The sequence below is a fragment of the Dichomitus squalens genome, assembly GCF_000275845.1.
Source record: "Dichomitus squalens LYAD-421 SS1 unplaced genomic scaffold DICSQscaffold_20, whole genome shotgun sequence".
Taxonomy (NCBI): domain Eukaryota; kingdom Fungi; phylum Basidiomycota; class Agaricomycetes; order Polyporales; family Polyporaceae; genus Dichomitus; species Dichomitus squalens.
In genome coordinates this window covers 487,971-507,495 of record NW_006766902.1, presented here as the reverse complement: position 1 = coordinate 507,495, position 19,525 = coordinate 487,971, and the positions used below count along the sequence as shown (strand labels likewise).

The following is a 19,525-nucleotide window of genomic DNA, read 5'->3' as shown; positions in this document are numbered from 1 at the left end:
TTCCGCCTGGGCGGCATAGCTGCTACGGTGGACTCACAATGCGTCGTCAATGACCTTCAATTATCTTCCATTCCTAGGGATTGCGGTATATAGAGCCTTGATCTGTCAACCCAGAAGAGGTTTTGAAGTAGGATATACGACGCTGGATGGACGGCACCAGGACTAGACTGAACAGTAGTACGGTGAAGGATTGAAAATACGGCAGCCAGCGAAACGAGGCTGTATAGTAACAGATGATTATACGTTCTCCCGATACGATACTTGCTACGAATTAGTATAAGGAGTTTGTAATGTGGGTAGTACAATACTAGACATCAAGAGCCAAGTTAGAAATAGAGCCCGAACGCGAAGGCGCTCGGAAGTCATACGGATAACCACAAACGGAATATACATAGAACATGGTCATGTGAACGACAGTGGGCAGATATTGATATTGACAGCCCGTCGACATCAGACCGTCGAACAGTAGGATCGCATCACCGCAAAACTCTCACTACGGTCACGTCCTAAAGATATCGTCGTTCAGGGCGTTCTCCTGGGAGGAAGAAGGCATGGGTGGATCACGATATGACCGCCGCGATGAAGCGGACGCCGAGTAATAACCAAACTCAGAGAGCTTCGGCTTGGAATTACGGGTAGGAGACGACAAGGCGCTAGGCTCAGGGTCTAGGTCCATCGCGTCACCTACGTTCTGGGTCTCCGGGTCAATGTCAAGAGCGGTATTGAGAGACCGCTGTGATTCGCGCGCCTTTCGTTGGCTGTAGAAGGATGGAGCGCCGTTGAATGGTGCGGAGTTCAAGTCCCGCAGCCAGTCATCGGGCGAGCGGCGGCCCCCGGCGTTCGTATCGTCCCCCGAGTCGCTTGAAATACTGATGATGTCGTCGGCGATGGGCCGTTTGGCAGGACAAGGAGATGCCGGCACCGAAGGCGGTATGCCAACCCTGTCAGACCGAGATGTGGAAGGCGTCGTGAAAGCCGACGACGATGGTGGAGGTGCAGGAGAAGAACGGGGCCACACATTGAGTGGTGAAGGCGAGCGTGACGAGTCGGATTCCAAGAATAGGGGATCCACCTGCCCACGGGAGGTGGACGTGAATCCACTGTTACTCGGACCAGGCTCGTCGAAAAACGACCGCGTGTCCTGGACCGCGCCCTTATGGCCGGTCTTCCTGCGCTTCGCTTGCATTGGGGATGAGAAAGGAGAGGGATCCCGATAGGCACGCTCTTTTCCTTTGCCCTTCTCGGCTCTCCTGCGACTATCCCTTGCGCTAGCAGACGCTGACATGGGAGTAAGTGAGGCAGCAAGCGCGGAAGGTATTCTGCCGCGAGTCTTCTTTGACCCTTTGGGAATGGGCACGGGCTCGCCATCGGGGCCTATCCCAAGATAACGGTTGATCTCCTGGGCATGCTGACTGAATCTGTTACGTCCATAGTCCTGGGGTACGACCCACGGGTCATCGTACACATCACCTTCGCCAGCTTGACGCTCGTTCTGCTTCCTCTTCTTCGGTGTCGTCCCGCGAATCCGGGGCTCAGGCTGGTTTGCCGGCACGCCCGAAGCCGAGGCAGCTGCCGAGGTCAGAATGGGAGCCTCGTGGGCGAATAGCGAGGGAGCACTCTGCTGCGCCTGCGAAGGAGCGCTCCGCGCGCTTGGGGTAGTCGAGACCCGAGTACGGGCCTGCGTCCGAGGAGCGCTTCGAGACACGGCGGAAAGCCGGTCATATTCCCCGAAGACGCTCGCATTCCCGATCTCCCTGTAATTCACTTCGGTGGGCAGATCATCCCTCTCGTCTGTGTCCACGATGAGTTGATCGGGATCATCTGGGTCCGGCCAAGTGAACATGAATCCGCAGCGGCGAAAGGGGAGCGATGTATCGACCATGGGATTGAAGTCGTGTTGAGGCGGCGCAGATGATGCATATGGATTGATGGCGAGGTAGTCGTAATCGTTGTGGGACGCCGCGCGTGCTTTACCCTTACCTCGACCAGCGCGTTTAGGGGCAGGCTGCGGGGCAGGTGGTTGGACAGAAGGGGCGGCAGCAGCAGCTACATGTAGCATTGGGACTGGATCAGCCGCCGGAGGTGCTACAGGACGATACGCCTGCGGCGCTACAGCTTGCGGAGCGCCAGGCTGAGGGCGGGGTGCAGCGGCAGCTCTATTCCTCGACGCTGTGTTCCCGCTCATATTCGAACCTCGCGCCCGTCCTCCGCGGTTCCGGTTGTTCTCCCATTCCTCGACCAAGGCGGGATGGACCTGCCTCATGATCGTCTCCGGAATCCAGAGCAACATGTCGTCACGCGGATCCGTCTGCTTCCCCCGTTTTTTCTTCTTCCTGCCATCTTCTCCCTCATCTTCATCTTCCTCATCACCCTCATCCGGCTCATCCTCCGTGTATGCGATCCACCTCTTCCTTGGCCCAGGTTCATCATGCAGTCCTTTGATGCCCGACCCCGCGATCGCGACGAGTTGCTCCCGACACACCTTGACGCGAAGCTCGGATAGCTTGTCTGTAGAGACATGCTCACGGCGACCCGTGATTCCCACAATGAGCGGATGGGTATCCTCCACGTACTCCACGCCAGCGTCCGGACCGCGGTCATCAGGTTCGGGCGTGTCGGGCCTCGCGAATGCAGACCTGAGCGCCTCCAAATCGATGTTTCGCTGAGCCGCATACCCGCCACCCCTGGCCTTCGGTGCAAGAGTCATCTTGACGAGCGTCGCAGATGTTCCAACGGCTTCGTACGGTCTCGGCCTAAGTGGGCCACGCACGCTGGCCTCCCCAGTGGGGAGTCCCTGCGCGATCCGCCTGTCCTTCTCGCGACTGTCCGCCTCGAGCGCAGCAGCCCGCAGGACGCGCATGACGAGACTCTGCGTCAAGAGGCTTCCAAAACGCTTGAGAATTGCGGATTTGTAGCCCCAGTCTTCGAAGTGCTTCTCGCAGAACCAGGCCAAGCCGGGTAGGTCGAGCGGCTCCCGGTCTCTAGGTGGCCCACCGCAGTTACCCCCATTGGACGCGCTCGTAACGGGTTCGACATAGAGCTGGAGGGTCTTCACCTTTGGCCATTCCTGGGGAATCACAAAATTGGGCGCACCGCGCGCCATCAGTCCGTGCGAGTTAGCGCGGATGGCGGCTTGGAGCTCAGTGCGCCACTGTTCGAGCCAGATAGTGAAGTGACCGCTCTCGCCGTATCGCTCGTAAGCCTGAACGAGTTGCTCGCCAAACCCTGATCGAGCCATGGCGTGTGCCATGGCTGGGCCACACCTGAAGATGCCCTGGATAGAAGGTTTGTCCCGTGAACACTACCGTTAGACGTCGAACTGGCGTTCTTACCGTGTCATAATCGCCCCCTGACATGAGCGCGAAGAGGATCAGGCCATCACGAGTGAGCCGGACATCGGGATGGCGTCTGATGTCGTCGGCGGTGTAGACGTGGGCGTGTGCTTTGCTGGTGTTGCCATCCGCATTCTTAGGAGGGTTGCCTTTATTCCCGGAAAGATCGAGGCCGAAACTGTGAGGTCCATTGAGCTTGGTCAAATAGAGCACGACAACACATCCAGCCTGGGATGAGGGCGAAAATACATAGCGCGCAATTGCTCACTGAGGCAGCGCCCTTCGCTTGCAAGTACTGGCACACACCGCACCCGATGGACAACCTGGATTCTGCTGACGCTTGCAGCCGTCCAAGGCAAACACCGAGCGGCGACCCAGAGATTCCAGACGAGCGGACCCCAAGCAGACGAGGCGACGAGATGAAAAGAGACGCACTTCTTGATGACGGTCTGCGCCCCAAAGATGAGACAGTCGATGTCGTCTGTGACCACGGCGTCGATAGCCCCGACCTGGTTGAGGAAGGCAAGCTCGGCTTCGGCCTCTCCCTTCGCCTACAGGCGACGATGCCGTAAGTGGGGAAAGGCACCGACAGATCAAAGAAGCACGCACTTCACGCCAATCCATTCCAAATAACTTAATCAGCTCCTTGAATTTCGGCGCAAGCTCGTGGCTGCCGCTCTTGCCCATCTTGCTCCCTCTCTTCTCCAGCGGCCGCCCTCGCCCATCGAACACGAAGAGCAAGCTCACCGGAAGCTTGGACCATTGCGCGAGCCTGAAGAAGAGCGTCCGTAGCTCCGGATTGACCCCAACGTTGCGGGCGCCCTGGGCGCTGGACGCGTTGGGGTTCTTCTTGGTTGAGAGCCATTTGGCAGTTGAGACGTGCTGGAGCCACAAGGAGGCGTCGATCCCGACGCGTAGCGTGCGAGTACCGTGCTTGTTTGCCTCAAATCCGTCGACAACGGCGAGATGAGCGACAGAGCGCGTCTGGCGTGATTTGTTGATGATCTACGGAGCTGTGAGCCCATCGGACAGTCAGGGGGGTTCGTCGAGGACGTCACGTACCTCCCATAAGCCTGAAACACCCATCGTGGAAGGCGATATGTACGACAAGTCTGTTGTGATGCAGCGGTTGTCAAGGCAAGAGGCTACAGGGGGGAGAAAGCGCCCGCGCTGGAGGTAGCCCTTGGGCCCTTGCAAGAGGGGATCATGGATGTGGGAAATTGCAAGGATGCATCTGCGTTGGACGACGGATGCATCCCTTTCCCAATAAGGCAGGTCCCCTACTCAACTCCCTCGCCCAACGCGACCAGTCACGCGTGACTTCTCGCGATTCATTAGCAGCATCTTAGTTGCTTGTAACCGGCGTTCCCACTCACTTATCCAGTGTTTATAGTCAACACGCTGATTTTTGGACCATTATAACCTCTGAAATCTACTGACGGCGACGCCGTTTTGACCGACGAGAGGCACAATACCGCGAGCACGTAGAGCGTCTTCCTTGTCACGTCCCCTGGTTGCTTCGACCGCCACACCTGTTGACAACAGAGATTTAGCGTTACACAGCCCATTTAGATAGTAGATTAAAAACAATATCTTCTTCTACTTTTGCTCCGCTGTACAGCCCATTGCGGCCGTGCAAATCATAGCCTCTCCAAACCCAGCCTGTAGACTGGTCACGCCCGGCCATAATCAGTAGCCTACACCCTCGCTATGCCCCCAATCGAGTGGAACATTTGGATGTACAAGAGTAGAGTAGTCAAGGCTGCGTGCATACCGTAAGCACTCCATAACATCCGCATAAAAGCTGGCGGAAGTGAGTGACATAAGTCTAGGACAGTGTTGATGCTAGCAAGCATTCAATTGCGCAATGACATATGGACCCGGTCCCATTGAGTTCTGGTGCCAGTCAGATAGCTGTACTATTGGGGCAATCTGTCACTGTAGAGCCACCTGTGCTACTCTCTGCCGTGTTAAATCCTCCTGATTGCACCGCACTGCGGCGACCGTGGTTGTCAAACATTCCCAACAACGGGGGTCAGTTTGTGCAAGTCACACACCCTTGGGCTCTAAAATTGAATTGACGTTCTACTCAACGGAGCCCGGATTGAGTTTGAGCATGACCAATGTCCTGAATCTTCATAGCAGCCTCGACTACCGTCAACGGTCGTCTTACTTTAAGATCGACTGGCAGGGGTCCTGATCTAGGATTCATCCTTGACTCACATACGCCATCAAACTTGCTACAACGAGCATTGTGGGTAGACCCTATTATCAGAGAAGAACATCCCGAGGTTGGCGTGCACTGGAATCGGCAACTAGAGGCGGGTAGACAAGTTGTCCTCAACGGTGCATTTTTGGGTCGTCTCGACTCTGAGTCCCAGGAATCGAAGCACCAGGTCACTTGGTTGCCTCTGTATTGCATCACCGGCCCTGCTACCTGTTCGGGCCTTTGACCGTGCGCTCGAGTCCGCCTCATCTTTTGTCTGAGCTTGTGAGATTAGGCCTGAGCCGGCCGCAACACCCCTTGGAGTGTCTACGAATAGCATCGGCACCCCACCTTACGCCAGTGCACCTCCGCTTCTCTATATTATGTAGGAGGTCGCATATAGCTATCTCAAGAAAGAGTAATACATTATGGTGATATGATAGAGTACTTTTCCACCAGCGCAAGCTATGAGCGCGAAGGCCCGGCCTCTTCCCGCTCGAGGTCCTCCAGACTCCACACCGGCCTCGACTCCAGTGAGTACTCATCTGTTTCCCCTGCAAGAAACCGGTGCATCGAAGCCCACGCAATCATGGCAGCATTGTCTAGATAGGAGCACTCATCAGCGGCAGCCCGGTGAATCGTGTTACGCAAAACATACCCGTACACAACGATGGGGGCGGAAAGGCGAGCGAGACATGCTTGTCCGGGCTTTCTCTATCCAAGCACGCGCGCAGCCTGCGCAACGCCATCAGCACACCTGATCCAATAACGAGCCAGGCATGGCGCACCTATCGCGCAAATACTGATTACTCGCCACACCCCCGCTCACGACCAAGCACCTCACCCTGAGCCCCTCCTTTGCGCACTGTCGCATTCCCAGCACAAGCTTGTCCTCCAGCTGGCCCACTGCCGCTTTCTGAAAGCTCCGCGCGATCCCTACCTTTGTCCTCTCGTCTACCTCGCCCTTCCGGGCGTGTAGGAATCGCTCGACCGCCGAGTGGAGGCCCGTGTACGAGAACGCCAGACGTCCGCGTATTGGCCGGGGCATCGGGATCTCCGCTCCTTCTCCTTCGCTGGCGCAGAGGCGCTCTATGGCCGCCCCAGCTGCCTTACCCTCGTATGGTATCCGCAAGAGTTTCGCGACCTTGTCGTATGCGTTCCCGACGGCTTCGTCAAGTGTCGTGGCGAGAATGCGGAAGGACGTAGGGGAGGTGGCGAGCAGGAGGAGGGTGTGGCCGCCCGATACGAGGAGAGTGAGGAAGGGGTATTGCGGGGGTTGGTCGGGAGGGGAAGTCAGGAAAGGCGTGAGTGCGTGGGCTTGCTAGAGGACGAAGGTCAACGGATTGTTCACAAGCAGTCGTACCTAAACGGGCATCTCTCGTAGACCAGAATCACAACGTCCACGTCGTCCCTTATTTCGGTACACAGACCGTGCGCTCTACCTCATGGGTCATTCCTTGAAATGTTTGGCGCAAGCTCACGTGTCCTCCCGATATTCGTCAAGGTACACGCCGAGGGTGACACCTGTCGCGACTCGAAAGGGCTTTGGCGAAACGGACACGTACCATATGATGTACGCCAACGAGTGGCTTGCTCAGCGCGGCCGCGAGTGTGCGCGCAGCGTTCCCACATACGCTAAGACAACCGGCGATACCTACGCAACGTCGCGCATGAGCTGAGAGGCATATGTAACCAATGATGCGCGACGTACCAGGTCCCCGAGTGAACGCAACGCCATCTATCTCATTCACGGTCAACCCCGCATCCCTCAACGCTCTCTGGACAACGACTGGCTAGACAAGTAGGGTAAGTCAGAGCGACCATCGAGCGTCGATCAAGACTTGCCATATTGCGCTGGTGAGCGTGAAGGGCGACATAGGGATGGATGCCACCATACTGCTCCAGCCTGTCGCGCGCGGTAGTAGAGTGAGAAGCTGTCTGAGACGCGAGGGTGGAAGGGAGTGCTTACGATGCCTGTTGATTGACGACTATGTTGGAAAGGATCTCGCGGTCCTCGGTGACTACGGCGGCGCAGGTATCGTCTGCGGAAGACTCGAGCGCGAGGACGGTGAAGCGGCGAGACGGAGGGCGTGGAGGTGGAAGAGGAAGGCGGTGTGGAAGTGGGCGAGAGCGGGCTATGTGGAGGAGACGGACATGGTACATGAGCGTCGGCGAATTGCAAGTATTTGCAGTGGTGGGAGACGTTGTGGCAGAAAAGGACAAGGTTGGACGCCACGCGCAACCGTCTTCGCACGTACGTCCCTCGCCCGCACTTGCAGCGCACTCCCAGCCCCGCTCAGCTCGCCCTGTATGTCCTCGGGCTAAGACGAGAGCAAAAGAGCACAGAAATGGCTGGTCGCTCGGCGCACGTCCGACGCATTTCCAACGAGCCGCGCTCGCCCGGGGAGCGCCGCCGCTCGTCGTCGCAGGGCGATGCTACCCCTCGCATCCCGGCCCCAGCAGCCTCCCTCGGCCTCGGTCCATCTCCTGCCCCGACTCCCAGCAGTGGACTTGGTCTCCTCCACCCCCACTCGCAGGACATCGGTACCGGAACCCCTCGCCGCACCAGCTCTTCCCAGCCACATACTCCCGCCGCGTCTACCTTCTTCCAGCCCGGCCAGTCAAATAACACTCAGACAAACGCCCCAGGCGGACAGCCAGCGACCCGTGACGGGCAGGCAGGAGCCCAGCTGACGGGGCCGGCAGGCGAGCATGCGCAGGCTGCTCAGGCTCCAGGACAGCAGCAGCAGCAGCAGCAGCAGCAGCCTAGCCGCTTGCTCGGATTTCTCGGTCTCGGCGACATGCTCCAATTGTCTTCTGCTGGCCTCCTCACCACCTCTGCTGCTGCCCACAACCACTCCGTCCCCACCCTCAACGCTAACTCAGGCTCCCATCCCCATCTTGCTGCCGCTGCTCACTCTGTCCTCGCTGCCACCTCCTTCCTCTCTGCCGCCGTCCCTCATCACCGCTCCGCCACTACTCCAATTCCATCAAGCTTGCTCCCCGCTCGGACCCATTCTCGAGGAGAGTCTGCCATCCCCCTCGACCGCTCCCAATCCCCCGCTCCCTTCATGGCTGCTCCCCCCGCCCCGCCAAGCAAGGGACACACGTCCCCTTCAAAGGTCTGTCCTCTGTCTCCTCTCCTTCGTCATGTTCCCCATCTCTTGCCGGTATCTGGGACCACAGCGCTCGGTTTGGGGTTTCCAATGTCACGACGTGAAGCGGCAAGACAGATCGAAGACGGCCGGCGGGTCCAGTGGATCATCTGGCTAGAATGTCGTCTACGTACTTCATTCCCTTGCCTGCTGGCTCGTCCGTGAATCCCTATGATCATACATAGGAGTTGGTGGAGGCATGGTGGTATGTTTCATATGTCCGTCCCGTCTCGTCTGGGGGCGAGCGCGATGTCGTTCAGGATCCGTATCTTCGCCTTCTCATCACGGCTAGCCCAAGCTCTGGTTCCCGATATCTCTTCCTGACTTCGTACTCTGATGACATCCTCACGCGTCCTAGACCTGCGTTCCTCTTCTCTTACTGGCACGAGAAGCTAGTGTGATGAACAAACTGCGGAGAACTCCCTCCCCGCACTACGTAACCGCGCTTGATCGTACTTAGTCCGCTCTCGTACACTGGGAATGACACTGCTCATGATCTCTTCTTGTCATCGCTCGTCGCCGATCTCTCCATCTGCCCATACCCCACCTTCTCTAGCTTCCATTTCCTGATTCATGTTCCGTCTCTTGCTTTCCTCGGAAACTGAGCTCACTAAACCCGCACCCAGGCCTCGTCCACGCGCACTTATGATTCGAAGCTCGTCTCGCGTGAGATGCACCGCCTGGGCAACCTTGCCCACCTCCCATCCCTCGGAGCCCCCTCCCTAACTTTGTCTACTGCCCCTTCCTCTCTCTCCCTCAACATGGCCCCAGCATCTGCGCCGAGCATCAATGCCACCCTCTCCGGGGAGAGCCCGTGGGCTTCCCTCCACGTCCTTATTCTGCCCTTGTTCAACCGCGAACAACTCAGGGTACAGATGTACGTCGATCACTCCGTTGCTTCCGTGTCTGTGTGCGTAGTTTGCCTCAGCGCTGACGTACATCACATTTTCTCTAGAGAGGACCTGAACCAGCTTGTCAAACGCCACATCTCGACAGTCGTTTCTATGGCGCCAGGCAAGGCCGTCGCCACCCTCGAGCACGATACCTTCGAGCTCATCGCGACTGGCATGGTCACACTTAACTCCAAGCTCTCGGGTGTGGAGGACGACAAGCTGGTGCCACGCGTCGTGGAACTTTGGACGTTCTTCTGGACGCAGGTATTGCCCTACCTTGAAGGCGTGCGTGCCGGAAATCCTTTTTGCCCTTGCGCTTGATCTGTGTACACTCAATTCTGCGATATAGGCCCTCCTCCCTTTGCAGATAGATCCCATACTGTCATCGCTATATCGACAGCCCAAGTCGCTTCGCCCTTCATCTCCTACTGCATCAACCCAGAACGGCAAGGCCTCGACATCAAACCTTTTGTTCCAGTCGTCCCCCTCGCCAATCGACGTCCGCGCCCTCGCGCTCGTGTCGTTCCGCGACCGCATCATCCTCCCGCTCTTTCCTCAGTTGTACGCACGTCTCACCATGTCGAAGGACGAGAATTCGTTCGGGCCCGAGAGCCAGCAAGCGCGCTTGCAGCAAATGTACGTAGCCCGTCCGCGTATGCCCCTCTCACGCTCATTCCCCACGCACTCCTTACCTCATAGGCTCCTCGTTCTCGTCTCGCAACGCTCCCAGCGCCTTGTTTCCCTCTCGCTCACCGCGCCCCCTCCCCAGCCCAGCACAGGCGAGGCCGCCATCGCGCGCCTCCTCCGCGCGCTGCACGCACCGCTTCCCCGCCAAGCGCGACCCGCAGGCGGGGCCGGGGCGCCATCCTTTCTCTCTGCAGGCCTCCCGCGCGACCGGCGCGGGCGCATCGCGCAGAAGGTCGAGCTTGGCTCCCCGCGCGGATGGGCTGGGCGCGACCGGTGGCGGTGGAGGATGGGTCAAGAGGAGGATGAGGACGAGGAGGAGTACGGGGCTGAAGAAGGGGGATGGAGGGGGAGAGGGAGCGCGTACGGGCCATATGGGGGGAGAAGCGCGTACTGGGATGACGGGGAGGCGGATACGCCGAGGCTGGGGGGGAGCTTTGCGGACCCGGGTAGGGAGAGGGACAAGGAGCTGTTGGAAAGCTTGAGGTGAGTTCGTTCTGTCGATATATCTGGGCTTTGTGGGGTCTGGCCCCGGGACAGGTCAACTCGCCTTGTCTGCGTCTGCGACGCGCCCGTTCCACACTGCACTCTGTTTTGCCTCGAGGTTGTAGTGGAGCGCAAACTGAGCGGATGGGTACGAGGTCAAGTCTTCCTCGCGTCGTGTGTGCGCCATCGTGCGCCGCAGGGATACATATCCATATGGTGCCCCCAGGGAGAGATCCGCGCGGGGACCAGTCGCAAATTCCATGCTAACACCAGCTGCGTAGGAGCCCCGATCCAGACAATCCCGCGCAGATGAATCGGGCAGGCTGGGCCCAGGGGCCTGAAGCGGGCATCCCAGCGCATTCGCCAGGGGCGGACGAGGATGAGGGGGACGAGGATTACGAGCGTGTGGATGATATGGACTGGGACCAAGCACAGGTGCGTCATCGTTGCAGGTGGTCTGCCGGTGCGGTGTCGGGGACATGGATACTAACGTTGCGGTAGGCGATGGTCGAAGATATGATTGGCATGGGCGGAAAGGCTGAGGTGGCATCCCAGCAACAGGGAGCTGGACGCGCAAGGTCATCTGTGGAGGGGTACAAGGTCTAGGATTGGGCCTGTTCTATCGTCTGGTTCGCTCTTGGTGTAGCAGTAGTCGCTGTGTATATGCTGTCGGTTGTAAGTCCATCTTGCTCTCCATAACTTGCCAATTTGAAACGCTCCTCTACGTGTGCAGAGGCTACACAGATCGAAGGCAGACGCGGCGGGTGCCAACGCGTAGGCGGGTCGACGCCACCAAGCCTAACGAAGCCGGACCAATGACGCCGTCACGCGGGCGGTCTTGATTGAGACTAGCCCAGCCTAGTGGTCTTCCTGACTATCCATGTCCCTATTTGGTACTCACCATACGGGACTCCCGATGGCAAAACCCTCCGGCCCAGACCAGCGATCAACGTCGATCAACTGCTGTCGAACCAAATCCCTTGTGTCGGAATGCGGCCACATGTGCAACCCCATTTCACTTCCTCTGCTCTTCTTCTCGAGACTCTATCGCCGCTCCTTGGCCCGCTGTATGTCGTCTACTACTTGGGGACTATCGTACTGTCTCTGTAGTCTTGTGTCTTGTTCGGCTTTGCCCCCTCACATCCGCACGTCTTGTTGCATCTGCACGTCAAAAATCGGCAATCGAGACTCAACCACTCTTCTTGCTCGTCGTCTGAACGCAACTGGAGTTTGAGCATACTAGGTCCACTTCGCATAGACACTTCTTCAAGTCTACCATGGTGCGCAGACTCTCCCCGTCATCTCAGCGACAACAACCGTACTGACACTCACCCCATGTCAAGTATATTCTTTCGGCATGCACCTTCACTCGTCTTCCCAACAGTAGCAAGCCCTCGAGTTCCTACCTATAGGGTTCGTCATCGTCGGAGGCTCCATATGCGGTCTATCCTGCGCCATCGCCTTCTCTCGTGTTGGGCACAAGCTGACCGTGTTCCACCCTATCAACCCCTTCTTACGCGCACGCGTTGCACGTCCCTCCTACTTTACAGAAGGTACAGCTCTCGACTGACGTGCTCTCTGTCGTAGGATCCGATCGATGTGGGTTCTCGCCAACCACGCGTGAACCATGCTCGGGAGGCCACCGCGGGCAACATCTTCGCCGTGTTCATCCCCCAAGTCGTAGCCTCTGCACACGATCGCTCCTTACGGCAGCGCACCGAACGCGCAGCGAAGATCCTCAGTGAACTGGCGCAACATGGACCGCAGTCGAACTCGGAGATGAACGAGCAGACGAGGCAGATGTTGCAGGCTGTGGAGGATATATTCGAGCACGACCCGGAGGACGTGGCGGATGATGGGCGAATGGAGTGGAGACTGCTGCTGCGCGGGGCCGTGGTATAGCGGACGATGCGTGGCAAGGGCGGCGACGATGAGGACGCGATCTTTATGTCACCGATCGCCGTTGCTTGAATACAACGACTAATACTCACAGTAGCTGCTCCCCGTTCTTTCGACTCTTTCGCATCTCATACTCACGGGGCCCGTAGCTGCAGATCAAAGCCGTGCCGGACTCTACCACATACACACGAGATCTAAAGTTCCATTGTCTATCATAGCACACCCCCTGTCTACGTTATAGACGGCTGACCACCCTACATAGCCCCAACGCTATCTTTCCTTCCCGCGAAGCCACAATGGGCATCGATCGCCCTAGGAACCCGCAGTTCCGTTGCCCTCTCCACTCCATGGCTGCTCCTGCACAGTACGATACAGCGCCTAGCGGAACGATAGCGCATTCCCGAACAACACGCTCAGGAACTTCCAGCTCCGCTCTCCAGTAGGTATTCCAGCGCTCAGTTACTACGGGCCGTCCATGGGTTGCTGCTGCCTTGCGACTCTCTTCCTCGACACAATTTCTGCGCATGCGAGGAGAGACAAATCATATTGCACTGTAAGGGTCCCGCCTCATAGGATTGTGGCGTGCGGTGGTGCTGAGAGCGCTAGACTGGGGGTCGGGGCTCAAATCATCTCAACGTGTTTTGCGGGCATGCGCTATCGTCTTGCAAGGCGCTGTGAGTAAGGAATTGTGGATACCTCCGCCTTGAATCTGTCTGGGGCGGAGCTCTGCGTGGCATTCTGATGGTGGCGCGCGGGCACATGCACATCCCGTCTCACAGTCCTTGAAGGGAGGTCGTTCCAGACTTCCGCTTGTTCTGTTAGATTTGACGGGGCTTTCACGATGTCAACGGTTCTGATACGCATCGCATACTTCAAGGTATATTGTACCGCGACGGTCATACAACAGGGTTTCACGACTTGTAGTCGTCGCTTGCTGGGTGATCGCCATACAGCTGACCATATTTGCAGGCGCCCCTTCTCAGCGATCCACCTGAGGTCCTCAGGGGATCCCTACCAATTTCGCCTTCAGCATGCGAGCTCTCGCCTTCAGCTTACGGCCAACTGCAGCTTTTATATCTTTTGAAGGCTGCAATGAGACTACACCAACTTCGTCTTCCCTCACATCTGCTGACCATACAAACCAAAGGACATCACGGTCCAGTCACTGAATGATGATTAGTCCTATTGACATGCATTCTGTCCTGACATAGATTCAACGCATCTGGCACTTGCCAACCGGACTGTCAAGCTTCCACAAGGTACTACCTATGCTCGAAGTTGAGGCTGATCTCTTCAAGCGAATTGCATTGATTCCACGGACGAACGCGGACTCGCATCCGATTTTGGACTGCCTGTAGTGATGGTATGTACAACTTCCCTCTGCACCAAGCCGAAGACATGAACAAGGCGCAGAAGGTAACTGGCCATTGCAGAGACGATTCCATCAGCCCATCTGTGGAATAGGTGAACGGGTAACAGGTGATTGCAAGCCAGCAGGCATCGAGACGACCACCGCTAGCCGATGTCGACCTTAGTGTCGGGTGCAGAGAAGGCTCAGCAATACGTCCAAAAGATCTGGACCGCGAGTACCTGCCGTATGAAACGCCTGCCAGTGACCAATGCCAGCAGTCCGATCGCAGGAATGTGTTTTGGCCCTTTACTGCACGCTTGTTTTGTTTCCCCTTTCCTGGCCTGTCCGTTTCCTAGGGCTCACGCCACGCGTCCTCTCTGCCCAATAAAGCTGCAGCTGTCCTTTTCACTATTTTGACGAACCATGACGAGTCTGCGTTCCTCCGAATTCCTGACCGTAGATACACCTCGACGCTACGCTTATGAAGTAAGGACACCACGGTACGTCGAGAAACAAGCAGGCTCGAGTTCATGCAGCCGATCGATATTGACAGAGCTCCAGAATCCGCCGCATATACTAGCCATCGACTTCTAGAATGTGTGCGGCTCTACCTGCGGTTCTTAGCGGCCAAAGTCTCCATCCGCCAGGCCGATCACAAGGGCACCCTCTGGGATCTGCTATCTGTTCGTCTTAGTACGTTCCGTTCGGGGTTATGTCAAACGGACACGCACTCTCCTTTCGTAGACTATAGAATGCCTTGTAGTTCGAGTACCGCCTGTAACCGTATTCCACAAAAGTGCACTATCGATGAGGTTGGGGAAGCAGCTGAGGACGCGTTCGGTTCCAGGGTCGGTTTGGAACGTTGTCATCGCTTGTAAGTCTGAACGCTGGGCTACTATCGCTTCCGGCGCATTTTCTCCACTCGAAGGGAACGGGCGGTAATATCGTATCAGTGCGCACTTATCCCAGGTTTTCTTGTGATTGGCTAAAGGGCTCTCTGTAATCCTCGCCCATTCCAAATTGCACTGGCATTCGTGAATCGGGGGAGACGATTAGCGTACAGTAGCTTCAGGCAGGGGGTTCGTGGCATGGACCCACATTTCATTAGTTTTGAAGGATACGAACGAATATTACGTGTGTATGTATGTGCAATTGATCGCTCAATTAGACGGGCTGGGCCCCCTTCGAGCTGCAAGTCGTGGCACGCGACACCAGGGATTGTCGTGTTCGAGGAGTAGACGGAGTTGGGCTCTAGGCTAACTCCCGGGTGATCGAGCGCTGGTGAATCGGGTGACTGATATGCTCTGATCTCCGCCATTTCCGCACTTGGTACCATTATCTGTCCGGCTTAAGTGGATGACTTCCCATAAGGATCTACGGCTCTGGAGTGTCCGTAGACATATATCGGAGCTCTAATCTGTCCAAAGATCTCGGGCGCTCAATGATCAGGCCGGGATATCCGGAGAGCGTCGAATGCTATGCACGTGCTCTTTTGCGCCTTACATCAGCACCCAATGTAGTAGGCGATTGATCCCAACACAATTTGTAATGATGGCACCTTCCTTTCGAGTCGTTTACGACCTCAAGCGAGCTTCTACGGCTGCGTTTAGGTCTAGAAAGGGGGGTCGACCCCCCCTTCTAGATTTTGGGCGCTTGCAGCATCTACGGACGTCGGCCTCGACAGCGGAGTACAAATCGGCATCGGCATCTCGGCGGATAGGACACTTTCAGTGAGTATCTACGGACGACAAAATGGCCGTAGATCCTTATGGGAAGTCATCCAGTGTTCCTACGCGGCGGACAAGTGAACGGGTGTGGGCACAAGAGCGGATGGGAGGTTTGTCAGGGTTTGTTTGCGCGCAGAAGCACATTCGAGGCTAGAAGTCGTGATGGGAAGTGTGAATCTGGCCTCCTCAATCTGGCCCTTCCCGCGAGAAGTCGAAGGCTGTTCGCCGCTTTTGTCCTCACACTTGGAGCTGGATGTGGATATCCAGCGGGATTGTCTACTTATGCTGGTGCAGTCGTGACCCCAGTGTCGCCCGATTGGCTGCAGCGATGCACGCAGCAGTCGCGCCTTGCAAGGAACGGCTCCGTTGATCAGGTCCAAGCTACCAGATAAGGTGAGATGCGTTTGCCGGGCTGCACCTAAGTAAGTACAGTACTGCTTAGGCACTGTTGAGGCACATACTTATGATCGCAAGCAAGGACGACGCCATCGGAAGCACTCGACAGTCTTGATCTCACCTGGGATCTGACAGGACAACCTCCATGGCGGCCCGTCTATCAACCGTTTTCCTTTATTTTGAACGCCTCTGCCCACCTCTCCCGCCATATATCCCGTACTCCTCCCCCACCCTTGCTCTGCACGACCCCACGTCCCAAGCCTCTCACGACGTCCTGCTTTTCACGATCTGCCATGGTATGCCTCGTCGCCCCTGCTCCCGTTCGCGCCCATGACTGACCTAGACACAAAATAAGCATTCCCAGTCTGCCTTGTCCATCGAGTTCATCATCGTGGGCGGAGCCATCTCTGGTCTCGCTTCCGCCGTCAGTTTGGCTCGCGTAGGACACAAGGTCACCGTCCTCGACGACAGTTCGGACTTCTATGACGTAAGTCTCCAACCTTCGAACATACATGTCGTCGATATGCATCTGCGAGTGTAGACCCCTATGGGTGCAGGAGCCCGAATCCCGCCCAATGCGACCAAGGTCCTCTACCGATGGGGGATGGAGCAAGCTCTGCGCGAAGTCGCAATCAAGTCCACCGGCGTTCTCTTCGCACAATGTATGCTTCCTCTTCTTTCTCGCGTATCTCATGTGCTCATCACATGCCACAACAGTCGACAACGGCTCGATCGTAGGCACACACGAATGGGAGGAATCCGTGCTGGAGGAGACCGGCGGCGACTTCCTGCTCCTCTCGGTGCGTATGTCAACTTTTTCATGGTACAAGTACGCCCTTGCTCATCCCTCGCCCCTGCCTCAGTATGGCGACTTGCGCAGAATACTTGCCGAGTTCGCCGTCAAGCACGGTGCAGTGCTCCGACCGAACAGTCAAGTCATCTCCGTCCAAGCGGACACTGAACGGCCATCCGTAACCCTCATCACAGGAGAAGTCCTCACAGGCGACGTCATCATCGGTGCGGACGGGTGTCATGTGCCTCCATATCATACTCGGAGAGTGGTGCTGGAGGCTACGGAGCAAGAGGACATCGAGAAGCCCACGGGTTTGCAGTTGTTCAAGTAAGTCGCTGTCCGTAATCGGACGCGCCTGCAGCCGTCAAACGTCCTTTTTCCCCTAAAGTGTGCTCGTCCCGTGGTCGGCGGTGGACAAACTCAATGATCCAGTCGCGGCCAATGTGAAAGGCACGGTATGTCGCATGGCCTCGTTCAGTACTCGCACTATCCCCTCATCCTCCTCTCATCCATAGGGGAAGCTCTGTACCTGGTTCGGTCGCACATATGGCGCACTCGGGTTCCCAGTAGTATGTGCTCTCCTCTGTGAGATCCCTTCTACCGCATGACAATACATTCTGCAGAAAGAACCAGGGACAGGGGCATCACTGTTCACCCTCTTCGTCTATGTAGAGCGCGACGATGACGACATGACGGTAGTCTACGCCGGCAAAGAACACCTCGTCCGTTGGCTACAAGGTTGTGATCCACGGTGCGTGTGACCACCATATCGCGGAATACGTGCTTAAAGTGGCCTTGCCATAGACTGCGCACACTGGCTGAATCGGCAGAAAAGATTATATGCATTCCGATGATTGAGCGACCGTTCCTCGAAGAGTGGATACATCCTGATGGTCGTCTCCTTTGCATCGGTGAAGCTGCACACCCTATTGCCGTGAGTCCAGCTGGTCATGCACGTACACCGACGGTGCCCTTATTCGTACTACTGTGACGTCAGGCTGGCTCCATCTACGCCCTCAGCATGTCCATTGGCGACGCCGCGGTCCTCGGCAAGCTCTTCTCGCACCTGCACCGCAAGGAGCAGATTCCAATCTTCCTAAACGCCGTGCAAGAGATCCGCGAACCGCGCGTCCAGAGCGTCCTCAAGGCCTCCCTAGGCAACATCTTCGCCGTCTCGCTGCCTCCGGGCATCGCCGAGCAGCGCGATCGCGAATTACGCGAACGCGCCGAGCAGGAAGTGTGGAATCTTGGGAGAGCCGGCACGCAGACGACGAGCGAAGAGATGATCATGGTGCGTTGCGACGATTCTAGCCAGCCCTCTGCATTGCCGGGCGGTGCTGACGATTGGGATAGGCCATTGAGGGTATCTTCGCTTACGATCCTGAAGACTCCGCCGACGACTGGTGGCAGCAATGGGGGATCACGCATGAACGCGCGCAGCGCCTGTTCTTTGGCGGGTCTTTCGGGCTGAACGTCGCGACGGAGGAGGAGGACTGAGCGTCCTGGGCCACATCGGCCGCACCAGTCGTACGCTATACACAGTCCGTCGTTCTGGTCATGCGCCGCGCATGATGACTGATGATCTTGCCCCATGTGAAGCTGTGGTGATATCCCCGTGCTGTATTACTATTGGAGAGTGAATTGTGATCACTATGCATACCCATCCATACTTTGACTACGTCCACCACCACATATCGCATACATTTTCCTCGTTGGCATTCGTCTTTGTCCTTGTACGCATACGTCATGGCCGACCAGACCTTCTCATGCTGTCATTATACTCATCATCGCTTACGTCGAATTCCATACACACATGCTCTAGATATCCCCCATGCTATCGTCCTTCCTTGAGAAGCTGGAGCGATCCGTATAGACGTGTGCCTGATGTCCCTTCTGGCCGATCTAGGACCAACCCGTCGCCCAAGAGCGACACTCAAACCACAGTCGGCCCGCCGAGATTCCAGGCCCCTGTACGTTGCAATTGCAGGCAGCAAGCTGCAATCCCGTAGTGGGCAAGGCGGCCCAGCGCGCTGGAGACATTGGTTGGAATGCACGAGATGAGATGAGGCCTCGATCGTACCTGCGCGAGTCATGCATCGCGGGTACGGTATACAGTCATACACGGGTCCTCGGGACACCATGGGTCCTCGGGACACTGCGCGTTTTCTGACCCTCCCTCTATCCTACTGCCTCAGGTTTTTGTATATATCTATATAGACTTCTTACAGCTCACCTCTCCTCAAATTTCATCAGAGGCGACCCAGAAGTGAAGTCACCAGCCCAGTTTCTGTACAAGATTTACACGAAAACCAAATCTGGGACTGGTTCCCGCCCAAATCTATACTCACCGTGCCCATGGGTGTGCCCCATTTCTGGTGTACAACAAGGCGACATATATCTCCTTCTCTCAGCAACTTTATATGGTGAGATTTTGACACTGAGCCCTGATAGTCATCGACACAGTGTGGAAGGGTAGTTCTTGCGCTCAAGCAATCGGGCGTTTAGATGTCCACATACCATATCCGGGTTCGGCTATCCTCGGCAACAGCAATTTCGTTCCATACGAGGGAATTAAGCGCTGTCCCGAGGACCGAGGGACGTGC

General features: G+C 56.8%; 4 protein-coding genes across 4 annotated transcripts; 2 read left to right on the top strand and 2 right to left on the bottom strand.

Annotated features, from left to right (window-relative positions):
• Window positions 1–148: 148 nt before the first annotated feature.
• On the bottom strand, window positions 149–4,418 carry DICSQDRAFT_162059 (uncharacterized protein; the record flags this gene model as incomplete). The annotated part of the gene is made up of 5 exons (XM_007366835.1): window positions 149–3,274; window positions 3,333–3,510; window positions 3,768–3,883; window positions 3,942–4,337; window positions 4,395–4,418. 5 exons carry the CDS (start codon window positions 4,416–4,418, stop codon window positions 500–502), a joined length of 3,489 nt encoding a protein of 1,162 aa, XP_007366897.1. The 3' UTR covers window positions 149–499.
• A 1,489-nt stretch (window positions 4,419–5,907) lies between these two features.
• On the bottom strand, window positions 5,908–7,701 carry DICSQDRAFT_107598 (peptidase M22 glycoprotease; the record flags this gene model as incomplete). The annotated part of the gene is made up of 7 exons (XM_007366834.1): window positions 5,908–6,140; window positions 6,197–6,273; window positions 6,327–6,859; window positions 7,104–7,192; window positions 7,250–7,331; window positions 7,384–7,444; window positions 7,508–7,701. 7 exons carry the CDS (start codon window positions 7,699–7,701, stop codon window positions 6,004–6,006), a joined length of 1,173 nt encoding a protein of 390 aa, XP_007366896.1. The 3' UTR covers window positions 5,908–6,003.
• A 1,753-nt stretch (window positions 7,702–9,454) lies between these two features.
• On the top strand, window positions 9,455–9,907 carry DICSQDRAFT_62852 (HbrB-like protein; the record flags this gene model as incomplete). The annotated part of the gene is made up of 2 exons (XM_007366833.1): window positions 9,455–9,570; window positions 9,649–9,907. 2 exons carry the CDS (start codon window positions 9,455–9,457, stop codon window positions 9,905–9,907), a joined length of 375 nt encoding a protein of 124 aa, XP_007366895.1.
• A 6,426-nt stretch (window positions 9,908–16,333) lies between these two features.
• DICSQDRAFT_107592 (FAD/NAD(P)-binding domain-containing protein) lies at window positions 16,334–18,746 on the top strand. Its single transcript, XM_007366832.1, has 11 exons — window positions 16,334–16,425; window positions 16,485–16,616; window positions 16,671–16,791; window positions 16,847–16,929; window positions 16,993–17,249; window positions 17,311–17,377; window positions 17,438–17,491; window positions 17,546–17,673; window positions 17,727–17,856; window positions 17,920–18,213; window positions 18,276–18,746. The coding sequence occupies exons 1-11, from the start codon at window positions 16,423–16,425 to the stop codon at window positions 18,417–18,419; spliced, it is 1,413 nt and encodes a 470-aa protein (XP_007366894.1). The 5' UTR covers window positions 16,334–16,422; the 3' UTR covers window positions 18,420–18,746.
• Window positions 18,747–19,525: the final 779 nt, after the last annotated feature.

What these genes read in the sequence shown, in the direction of transcription:
- DICSQDRAFT_107592 (XM_007366832.1), top strand. An exon ending in GCGACTTCCTGCTCCTCTCG is followed by an intron (nt 16,930 to 16,992) that starts GTGCGTATGTCA and finishes CCCCTGCCTCAG; the next exon opens with TATGGCGACTTGCGCAGAAT. An exon ending in ACGGGTTTGCAGTTGTTCAA is followed by an intron (nt 17,250 to 17,310) that starts GTAAGTCGCTGT and finishes TTTCCCCTAAAG; the next exon opens with TGTGCTCGTCCCGTGGTCGG.